The sequence below is a fragment of the Artemia franciscana genome, unplaced genomic scaffold, assembly GCF_032884065.1.
Source record: "Artemia franciscana unplaced genomic scaffold, ASM3288406v1 PGA_scaffold_1180, whole genome shotgun sequence".
Taxonomy (NCBI): domain Eukaryota; kingdom Metazoa; phylum Arthropoda; class Branchiopoda; order Anostraca; family Artemiidae; genus Artemia; species Artemia franciscana.
Window position 1 is genome coordinate 2,028,124 of NW_027062618.1, and position 12,314 is coordinate 2,040,437.

Sequence of the window (12,314 nt, forward strand, 5' to 3'; positions counted from 1 at the left end):
GCGTTACCCACTTATATGTATATACTTTGGATTTAGCTCAAAGCTGTGAGACATCTTGGTGTTCAAATTGTTATGCTTGACACAAAAAAAATTCCGAATATTTAAATAAAGGGACCAAAATCAAGAACAAAAAAGTATGTGAAAGCACTAATAAGGTTAAGAGCATACAAAACTATCTGTTTTGAACAACTCTAAAATTTAGATACATTAGGCTTAAAAATATATGAAGGTTGAAAAGTGTTCAGGCCTGTGCCCCATGACCACATGCTTGATCTAAGGCCACAGAAATACATGAAGGTTGAAAACTGATTACCCCCAATCATTGTTCGCCTGTGAGTCGAAGCAAATTCAGCCCCCCCCCCCCTCTTGCATACACATCCAGCCGATATTGTCCGTCATGAGTCAACCCAAAAATCTTGATCATCCCTAAACTTCTATGACTATCTACCTTAGTTCTCATCTAAGATGGATGGACGGATGATAGACTATCTATCGACAAGTGAAAATGACATAACTTTTATAAATTCCTGAAAAATGCTTATGACAGCTGTGCCTTTCCCTCAGACTATCTGTCTTGGCTTTTTCTCCAATTAGCCATTGATTGATGGCAACTTGATTTTAATTCAAAAACCAACGGATCCTCTAGTTTTACAGAGTAAGAATCTTTACACAATTGTTATTTCAACAAGGTGTATAATGCAAAACTTCTTGCTAAAGAAGAATTCATGGCAATAGTGGTGTAATTTCGTTAAAATCCTGGGGGCAGGGCGGGGGGATTCAGAGTCATTTTACACAAATGAAATAAAAATGATAGTGAAAACTGACAAATGAGCCATATAGCACCATCAAGGTCAAGATATACTAAGGAAAACTGTCTCTTTTCTGTGTATGTTTGAATTATGCAGGCTTAAACATTAGATATTTGAGTTGTGAAAATATTCTTGAAGAAACTAAATTTCAGATGGGGGGGGGCAGCGGGACTGTATCTATTCTTCAAAGATACTTTCTCAAATTTACACTTTACCTTAAATTACTAATACAATTAATTTAATTATATAATTAACTTATTGCTGCAAATATATTTTTTATGCTTTACTAAAAAGCCTTTACAATGCACTCAACAAGCCCTAGTCCAGATGATTATTTAAGCACCAGTATATACAAAACTTTTCACCAAAATTTGATTTATTCATGCAAATACAATTCATTTTACAGAGGAAGATTAAAAATATTTTAAGATCACAAACACTTTATAGAAAACTGTATATTTTAAAGTTCTGAAGGAACAGAATTTACATACAAGAATTAAATAAAGCAAAAAAAAAAAAAGGTTCCCTCCTACTCCTAAGATCGCCCTCAAGCAGATAAACTACGGAAAATGTTTGCTAGATATATTCAGACTTTTGATAAGTAACTTAGTTTTGTACCTTGTAAAAGATAAAAAAATTATCAACATGATGCAAATGGCAATTTGGCAAGTATCCCAATCTTATATATTTTAAAATATGACAAGTGAATTAAAAGCTTATTAAAACTAAAAAATGCCAACAAAATAAAGACCTATTTTGGTAAGTAACTGGGAATTTGGTAAGCAAATGAATATTCTATAACATATAATATAATAAATATATTGAAGTTGACTAAAAGGAACTTAGTATTGAACCTTTAGGCACAGTTTGCAAATAATTAAATTCAGTAGGTTTGAATTAGCAACAAAATAAAGACATATTTCGGTGTATAAATGGTATTTTTTAAGTATATTACGCAGCGTTCAATGAACTTACTGAGCTTGATTTTTGCTGTTCAACCGGCAAATGCAATTATTGTGTTGTGCTCAAAAGCGCCAATTGAAACCTATTGGATTTAATTATTTGTATACTGTGCCCTCAAGGTTCAATACTGCATTCTTCTACGGATAGAAATTTGTTGGTATATTTATCTATCAGTATAAGCTAGCAATAATCTTCGATAGTTTCAAAGATTCTATGAGTTGGCAAAACTTACTTTGTTTTTATTTATTTCAAAGAATTTACTTTGATGTTCAAACCATGCTCAATAGAGCATTATAATTCGGCTCATTCAATAAGCTAATGCAATTAATTTCAATAAGCTCTGTTGAACTCGGGGTTAATCATCTATACTGTAAAGCACGAAGAATCTATTGTGAGCAGGCTAAAACTAGAATTGGCAACAAATAGGCTGATTTCAGCAATTAACTGGCAATTTGGTAAGTAGATTTGTCTTCTATATTGTCAAATATAACAAATTTATTATAAATTGTTTTAGACCCAGTCTTGGTTTCAGAATAAAGAGAAAGATTTTTATAAGTTATAAGCAATTCGGTAAATAATTTTCTATATTACAAAGGGTTACAGTTTTATTGGAAGCTGATAAAAACTAAGAATTGGCAAAAATTAAGGCAGATTTTGGTAGGCAGCTAAAAATTTGGGGAGTAACATTGTCTTTTAGATGTATATTTCCCCTTGATTTCAACGTCACATTTTTACTGCGGAAGGTTACAATTTTTACCATTGAAATGGCAAAAAATAGTTTGAGGGCTCTATATTAACACCCAAGCACTTTCTAATAATACACTGTATTTCTATCTTTTTCAGATTCAGCATCTAGATAGGTAACATACTGTTCCGTGAGTCGTAATTAAAAAGCTTCCATTTGTTGTTTGACTAATCAGTCATAAAAAATTTGCTTAAAAGTTGAACATTGTTTAACTCACCAGATTCTGAAAGGAATGTATTATTGATGCTAACTTAAGGATTAAACAACCAATTTTCGTCATTTAGGGTTAAGATATTTTTTTGTATATTATATTTATATTTATTTATATATTATTATTATTTATATTTATTCTTATAATTTATTTTATATTTATTTATCATATTAATCCATTTATATTTATATATTTATTATTTTTTACTTATATCTATATTATTATTTATATTATTCATTTACATGCAAGGAAGATGACTACACATTAGGATTTTATTAGTGGTAAAGTTAAACAGTGTTTGTTAGTTTTCGATAATGTTCGCGGTGTATCATTTTTATTTATTCTGTTGACATTTCAGAATGTCACAGAATAAATAAAAAATTACGTAATTTTTTATTAAAAAATTATAACTTTTCATATTATAGACTCGTGTGTTCTATTGGATAAACTATCAATTTTATTTTCGTTTTATCCGCTTAAGTTATACATTTTTCAGAGTACCAGGATACTCTTCCTGATAGAAGAGCAGCGATAATGGGTATAATGGGTATAATGGGTATGTGGAAAACCATATTATAACCAAGATAGGCCCATGGTTTCAAAAAGCCTCTATTCATGCAGGAGATATCAGGGACTTCTTGCTATTCGGTTCTAAGCACACTTGAGCGCTTCGTGTAGACTTGAGAAGATGTATCAGTCTCTGTTCTGCTTAGTTCAGGACCTTTTGCTTGTCCTGAGGCCATAATTTTAATGATCTAAATAATATGAAAATTGCAACTTGGAATGTTACAACGTTAATAAAATAACTATTGAAATTTTGACTGACGTTTGATTCAGATATTTTAAACTGGACTCGTTACAAGCCAGCAACTCATATCCTAGGGAGTAGGAAATATGAAAATAGGTGATATAGAATTTATTTACTAAGGTAGGATAGATAAGGTGTATAGGCAAGTTTGCATACAAGCTTGCAAACCAGGATTAGAATACTGGAAGCTACAGAGGTCAAGCATGGTTTTGAGACGTGCAGAATTATCCGCGCTTTCTTTTGGATTCCCGTCTGACTGACCGTGCATCTAACAGCAAGTAATAAGAAAAATGTTGTTTTATCTCGCTTTCAAGTGCTACGATGAGAGAAGGGTTGAAATGGATAGGGCGAATTCTTAGGATAAAGGATAACAGATTGCCAAAGACCGTTGTTTTCGGCCAATTATCTAGGGCCAAACGAAAAGCAGGGCGTTCCCAATTGAGGTGGGAGGAGGTTATAACGTAGGATTTAAGCGAAGTTGAAACTTCTTGGGAGAGTGTAAAGAGGGAGTCTTTGAATAAATTGGAACGAATAAGGAACGTGCGTAGCTGTGTTGGCCTCAGGCCGCTTTGGGCTGCGGCAAACCTTTGCACAGAAGAAATTTACTTCAATCGGTCTTTCAGGAAAGTTCACACAAGCAGTATTAGCTTAAGATGGCTTCGGAGTGACGAAGTTTCCTTATAATAAATAAATTTAACGAACATACAAGGATGGTTAATGTTGATTTTCAATGTAAAGCAATGCAACGAAGCGTAGCAAATACACAGGATTATCCTTGTAACAGACTACGAGAGACTCAAAAATATGTATAAAATTGTATACATATTTGATACATATTATCAAATTGCAAATTGATACATTTGGCACTAAATCTTCCTTGGGGCGGGTACTGGCAGTTTTGCCCGAACCAGACCCTCCCAATAGTCGAACTCGGTTACAAAATAAACTTCTACCCCCTAAAATACGAACTAATCGTTATGCCAACTCATTTGTGCCTTTCTTCACATTAATTTTCAATGCTGAGTTGTAGTGTTTGATTTTTGTTTAAATGTATGATTTTGTAAAAAAAAAACTGAATTTAGCTATGCTACGATAGTTTTTAAATATACCGATCTCTCTCTCTCTCTCTCCCTTTTTTGGTTGTGAATAAAAGTGATATGAACTGAAGACGCTTCAAAGATATTGTTAATTTGAAACTTGTGAAATAGCTAGCCAGATTTTCCATCAGAATTCTTATGCATAAAAACACAGCCTTTAATACGAGTAAATTCTTAAAATTTTAGCAAAAAATGCACGCTTTTCTTAACAGTCACCTTGAAAACTGGTGAATTGAGAAAAAGCGCATCGGTGCCTCAAAAACACGTGATTGGCACCTCGTTTTGTTGATAAACTCTTTGATAGATTAATATTGTTCAAATTTTTATGAACGAAAATCGTTGTCAAATTACTATTTAGTAATTTTCACGGTTCAACATGACCTTATTTTTCATGACCTGATTATTTTCACCTTATTTTTCATGACCTGACTTATTTTCACGGTTCAATATGGCAACATTGAGGAAAATGTGGTACTACCCTAAAAAATTCACAACTATTGAAACAACGACAAAAACTTAGAGCATCACGGTTTTCAGGTGTGAGTAGACCTAAGACAGTCTTTTTTTTTATTCAGATGTCATTTGAACTTATGTGACAGTAGAATCAAAATGGCGTTAAAAAAAGGCAATCCGAGTAAGAGCACTGAATAACATTAAATAATAGATTCAACTAAGTCGAAACATCAAAGATAATAATAACAAAAAAGAGAATTTACACTACACAAATAATCGCGTCTCAAACTTCCTGAAGAACTTACGAAAATAGTGTTAGCAAGACCCAATAAAAGAGCCAAACCGGTTTCAGGATATAAAGTATAAACAAGATTTTAGATCAGACTGAAATATATAGTAAAATCCAGAATTATTCAGTTGGGGCTGTCAGTTGTGGCGGTCGCTATTTTGTATCTTCACTCCTGCGATTGGTTAATACTGAAACTGTTCAATTTTGTCTAATATTAAATGGGCATTTAATTTAATTAGTTAATGTTTTCTCCAAATTTGACGCTCCAAAAAGACGAATCGTTACACTTACCGCCCATTGCCTTATGCCAATTATCCCCCCCCCCTTTAATTTCGAGATTTTAGGTATTTTTTGTTGTAGGATTCCTTATATTTATTATAGAATTCGCTTTTTCTGGTATTTTATTTTCGAAGTTTCGGCAGTGCTCTGTATCAGCTCTGTTTTCCATTTATAGGCTTAACAGAAAATTTTATGGGAATTTATTGATTAAAAAATGGTCAATCCCTTTTTGTAGATCGTAGATTCAAATAGGCCAAAGTTAAAAGGCTAAACAAAGTTTTGGAAAGGATAAAGGTGAGCTATTTTTCACCTGTTTTTTATGATTAAGATTTGCAGAGATACTCGCTATAGAGATTTAGGCTTATCAAATCCCAAAACTGACGGCAGTTGCCGCAAATATCATTAGGTCAACCTCCGTCCTATACAAATTCAAAACTTTTGCCAGGAGCTCACAGTTTTTATTTTTTTTTTTTTTAAGTCAGCTTTACGCCTGAACACGCCACCATGTCCTATGATTGCTCAACACTACTCAAGAGATAATGAACAGTATTGTTCTTGTTCCTGATTATTAACATTTAAGACAATGATTCAATAAAATAAAATTTTATGTTTTTTTTTCAAAAAGAATTTAGATTATCCTTTTACATTTTGCCTATTTTGATACGTGCCCATTGCACAATTGGCATTGCCTAGCAAATTGTGCAAGTGCAAAGATTCTTTATTTCAATTATTCCGCTTAGTTCCATATTTTCAGCGAACTCAAAGTCAATATCTTTAAAGCTTCGTATCTATGATACCATAATTAACTAAGGCTTATCTATTAAAAGTGTAACAGTCACTATCTATAAACCTTCGTATCTATGATGCCATAATTAACTAAGGCTTATCTATTAAAAGTGTAACAGTCACTATCTATAAACCTTCGTATCTATGATGCCATAATTAACTAAGGCTTATCTATTAAAAGTGTAACAGTCACTATCTATAAACCTTGAATTTAAAAGTTTATAAGCCCAGCACACAAAACAAAAAACGAGATCAATCACTTTACAATACTCTACTCGTTGGCTTCTAACTTCACCACTTTCAATGTTTTGGGAAATTTCAAACCTCAAGTGCAAATCTCCAACTTCCAAATTCAAGAAATTTCCAACTTCTTCGTCTTTTTCCCCTTTCACTTTTTCTATTTCATTTTTCTTTATTAAGCTCTGCTTGCTAGCTCCTACATTCACCACTTGTAGTGTTTGGCGGATCGACAGATTCTGGAACTTCAGCTTTTTCATCTCTTTTCTCTCCTTTGCCTTTTCCCCACTTCATTTTCTCACGAAGAGAGTTGAAAAATTTCTTTCCCTTGCTTTCTTTCGGCAAACGTTTTACAAATCTAAGAAAAAAGAGGCAATTAAAAATCATAAAAAGACCGGTAAAAAACCTTGGTTCAGAAGGCATCTTAACCAAGTCAAACTCCTACATTTTTCTTCAAATTTCACTGTCTAACCTACTGGATTTGCTTTCTCTATAGTTACAGGTATGTTACTTACGAATAACGACTAACATAAAAACCTGGGAAAATTGTCTTGCCATTAAACAAAAGAATTTTTTTTTAGAAGAAGAATTTTGACTAGTCGATTCTCGGCATTTTTTAGCAAGCATATAATTCATCGAAGTACTAAAATTCCGGATATTTTTGTTCACCAGCCATATTAAAATCCCAATAAGTAATTACTTTTCTGTTTTTTGTTTTCTCTTCTGTTTTATTTTTTTATTTGTACGACTGTTCTTTTTGTGTCTTCTCCCCTTAAACATTAAAGGATTGACACTCCATTTAGCAAACAATTACGAAAAACTAAACTTAGAACAGTGATGGCACTTTGAAAAAAAAAATCTGCAGATTGAGTATATCTGAAATATCTGCATGTTGAGTCAAATTTGTTGTTGATTCTAATCTGTTGATTCGTCATTTTTTCTAATTTTTCAGAATTAAACCTCCCCTCCCTCCAACTCCCCCATAGAGCGGATCTATTCCGATTATTTCAATCACGTATCTAGGACTTCTGCTTATTTTTCCCACCAAGTTTCATCCCGATCCCTCGACTCTAAGCGTTTTCCAAGATTCTAGGCCCCCCCAAACTCCCCCAATGTCACCAGATCCGGTCGAGATTTAAAATAAAGAGTTGTGTTAGTATCAAAAACTGCATAATTTTTAATTAAAATCAAGTAGTTACGAGCATCGAGACATGGCTAATTCAAAAGCCAGGATAGATAGGCCAAGTGAGTGAGAGGCAAATCTGGCATAATCGCTTTTTAGGATTGCATAAGAATAAGGTCATTTCACTTGTTGATAGATAAGTTTATGATAATCCGTCCATACATCATTCATAAATCAGAACTAAGGTAGATAGTCATAGAACTAAGGGATGAAAGATTGGATTGATTTTGGGTTGATCCTTTTAATTGGATCCTTTTGTAAAAATCGAATTCCCGATTTTTCCTATTTATATTTATGTAAGTTTCTATTTAGCGAATTCAAACAATAAGGGTTTCATATTCATTCTCTTTGGTAAAATAAAGTGTAGGGTAAAAAACATGTGCAGCTTATAAGAATAGAAACACGCGATAATGCCGACAAAAATCACCAAAGCCATCTAGCGTTTGGCTAATTTTGTCTAATTATCAAACTGAAAAAAAATCCAAGAAATGCTAAATGTCGGTGAAGATTTTTGTTGACAATAGCGCTAGCATCCACTCTCGTAAGTTATGTATGTCTTAGACAAGTAATATTGTGTGGTTTGGAGTAGGAACACCCAGAGAAGTTACCTGATTTAATCACTTTCTTGACTTATTTTCATCACAGTTAAGTATTACTTACAAAAGAAAATTCTTAACACATAGATGGTGTCCCGAAAACAAGGAACAGCCCTGGAAAAGTGATGGAAAACCTCAACACATATAAACTCCCCAGTTACAGAATACGCATCAATCTTGGGAAGTTTTAGAGCTACTTGGGTTTTAGCGCGATTGGGGTTAAATTTGATTGATTATAAAAGTCTAATATTCTAGCTAAGTTAACATCACTATTGTAGCTGTTTACTTTGTTAACGAAAATCACCAATATTAAGAAAATATGTTTCTTTATTTGACTTTTTACCTTCTTAAAAAAGATAAAAATAGACAAGTAAAGATTTTTTCTATTGAATACAGAAGAAAATTTATTTTTAAAAGGAAATTCTTGGATTTTGATTATGAAAAATTATGTCTGGGAATACCTTAATCCTAGCGTTTACTTACAATGTTCGTTCGGATTAGAAAAACATGAACATTTTCGGTGTTATGGTTTTCTGAGTTCGAACTAAATAAAGCGATATTTAAGGCATTTTTTTGCCAAGAAGATGGAATCCTAAATGAAGTTTTCTTGCAAGAGACTTATCAAGCTTATTAAAAAGAAATTTACGATACAGAAAATTGCCTTGAATATAGACAATTGCCTTATAATATATAGACAAATGCCTGAAATTTTCCTTGTCGGGAAAATTTCTTGGCAATATAGAAAATTGCCTTGAATACAGGCAATTGCCTCATAATATATGTTATATATGAATACAGACAATTATCTACATTTTTCCTTGTCGGGAAAATTGCCTAGCAATACAGAAAATTGCCTTGCCGACATATTGCCTCGATATTAGCAATTGCCTTATAATATATGTAATGCATGAATATAGACTGCAATTTTCTTTGTCGGGAAAATCGCCTGGCAATATAGAAAATCGCCTTGCCAACAAATTGCCTTGAATATAGGCGATTGCCTTATAATATATGCAATGTATGAATATAGACAGCAATTTTCTTGTCGGGAAAATCGCCTGGCAATATAGAAAATTACTTCGCCGGCTATTTTCCGGCAAAAGGCTTATAATGAAGGACACATTTTCAAGAATAAAATGAAGGAGAAGTATTGTGAGAAATCTATCCATATCTTACTGTTAGAAGAACCAGCCCGGGTGAAAGAATTGGGGAGTTCTTCCCCGATTCCTGGATACTTATCGACAAACATGCAAGAGCTATACTCCCTGACCCCTCTAAAAAGGAACTGAGCGGAAGGGTACATTTAGGAATCGCCTCATCGCTTGTGAAAAAATAAAAACTACGTTATCCTCTCAAAGTTGCTTCATTGATTATTGAAAACTAAGCAAAAGCCATGTTCCCAGGGCCCTCTAAAATACATACTATATGAAGGGGAACCGTCACACATCACTCAGGGGGGGGGGGGGGTAAAGCCTGCTCTATAAAATTGGAAGCATCAATGAGGTGCAGGCATCCAGTTTCGAATCTAAACTGTGAAGTAATGATACAGAATCGATGCTACCTCCGGAAAGCAAAGGTCGGAAAGCGGAAAGCAGCCGCTTTCCGGATGCTCGTAAGAGAATATACTTCAATTTTGCCTAAAGGCAAGCAACTTAAACAGTGTATAACAAGACACTGTAAACAAAACAGTGCTATACACGCTTTTGTCTCGGCGATCGAGTGGAACTTTCGGAAAAAGTTTCCCATTTAGAGGAAAGAAGGAATTAAAATTCGGGGAGGGGAAGCAGGCAAGCTATTTTTCCTCCCGTTTTTACAAAAAAAAATAGACGCTACGGCTTTATTTTATGCATATGGTTTGACAGGTTCATCCAAATGTTTCTACAAGTATTTTTCTAATATTTTCCCTGTCTCATGGAAACCGTACAATGAACTTTCCCCCTGGCCCCTCTTAGCGGAATACTCGATCATATTGATTTGAAAGACTTCTCCTTCAACCAAAAGATATGCGGATCGAGGTCCACTTTATGTCACAAATGGTAATACAAACAAGACATACTGCTGAACAAGATTTGCAATCACATACATAGTCCTAAAGAATAATAAAATGTACCGAAAACCCTTCCCCTAAAAAAAAAATACAAAAAAAGCGGCCTAAAACAGATTTCAATCATGTTTTGAGCCCCTCCCCTTGTGTCCCCCAGTAGAAGAAGACTCTAATCCCCCTGGATTAAACCTATGCTTACCTATGCCTGTTATAAAGCATGATGAGAACTGATGAGAAATGGTCAAATAACTTTATCTAAACTAAATAAGTCGCCTATTAAATTTTATTTAATCTAAATAAGTCACCTATTAAATTTTATTTAAGCTAAATAAGTCGCCTATTAAAATTGGACTAAATATAGTTTACTTTCCGTTTTAATAATTATTTTCACTACTTAACCATTCTTTATTAGCTGAACCCCCCCCCCCCTCCAAAACAAGAAAAAAGGATCAAATACATTCAATTTGAACATCACCATTTGAATTAGTTCCAATCCGTCCGCGTTTTTACGATCACCAGTGGATGTAACGACGAACCCAAAACACAAGAATATATGGTTGTGTAAACTTCCGCTTAACCATTTTAAAGGATTAATTTTAATTTTTAGTGTCCTTGGTACTTCAAGGTCAGTGGTGCAATATGTACGTCTATACAATGTACGTCTGTACGTCTATACCTGTACGTCTATACAATGAAATGATTGGCTCTATTTTTCCAAGCATCCCATCTGATGCTACTGAAATTACTAACGGAATTTTTAAATGTTCACTTGCACAAAAAATTGAGGAGAAATAGTATAACATTTACAAGTGGGGGATAGTTCTTTAACCGGGGCAAATTCGGAATGATATAACTTTTATTAAAATCAAAGTTATACAGTATGTAGCCCAAACAATTTCAATAATTTTCTTTTCCAGATGAGTTGCTATATCTATAAATACATCCGAGTGACTTGAAACTAATTTAAATTTTCCTTAATACAATATATCAACTTACTACGGGTCTGACCTTAGAGTATGGGTAACTTGTAAGAGTGGAAACTGGCGCTAGTTTCTGAAAAGAACATCAACGCGATCTATCATTTGGCAGTAATTGGCATTTTTCAAACTTCTTAATCGTTTTTTGTCAGGAACTAGGATCAGACACTTTTTATAAGACTAATTTTACGACCTACACAAAATAACTAATCATTCTCATTGCTGCACTAAAAAAAAAATTCCCAAGTTTCTCCAAACACTAGATGGCACTGAAGTTTTTGTCGACGCTAGCACCAGTTGCCACTCTTGAAAGTTAACCCTTTGGACCAAACTGGCTTTTCATCATGCACATAACAGAAGGTAAAGAAAACAGAAGTTAACCACAACCATGTGCACGCAAATTTAACAACGAATTATTTAATAAAATATAAAGTAAAATCAGTAGTAAATCAAAGTGAGCCTGTGTCGTAGAAGGCGTACATGGCTACAAGCGTACAAGGCTAGCTGCCAAAAAAGAAAGCATTTCAAAAAAAAAATGTTTAAATTCTTAGTAAACTTTATGATATGAATCACTGACCTTTTTGTCCAGCTTAGCTGAAGTCCTATGAGGCAATGAAGCTAAAGCTCTGAAATTTTTGACTTTTTAGTCATTCAATTATTTTCATTTATTTTTGTTTAAGTTTTAATCTATGTCTATTTTAATTATTTTATATATCATTTTCATTTTATTTATTTGTTTTTTAAGTTAAATTATTTTAATACAATTTCTCGTTAAACTATCGGAGAAGTTTTGAGTAAGTTAAGTTTATATTAGTTTCTTTGCTTCCGTTTTCGCCA

The 12,314-nt window shown here is 33.4% G+C and overlaps 1 protein-coding gene across 1 annotated transcript in view; it reads right to left on the reverse strand.

Annotated features, from left to right (window-relative positions):
- Positions 1 to 6,629: 6,629 nt before the first annotated feature.
- LOC136041227 (GPI transamidase component PIG-T-like) overlaps positions 6,630 to 12,314 on the reverse strand; it is a 62,358-nt gene continuing 56,673 nt past the window's right edge. The window contains exon 10 of the mRNA XM_065725805.1: positions 6,630 to 7,035. Coding sequence (XP_065581877.1) covers positions 6,870 to 7,035 — 166 coding nt within the window. The 3' untranslated portion in view covers positions 6,630 to 6,869. The remainder of the gene's footprint in view (positions 7,036 to 12,314) is intronic.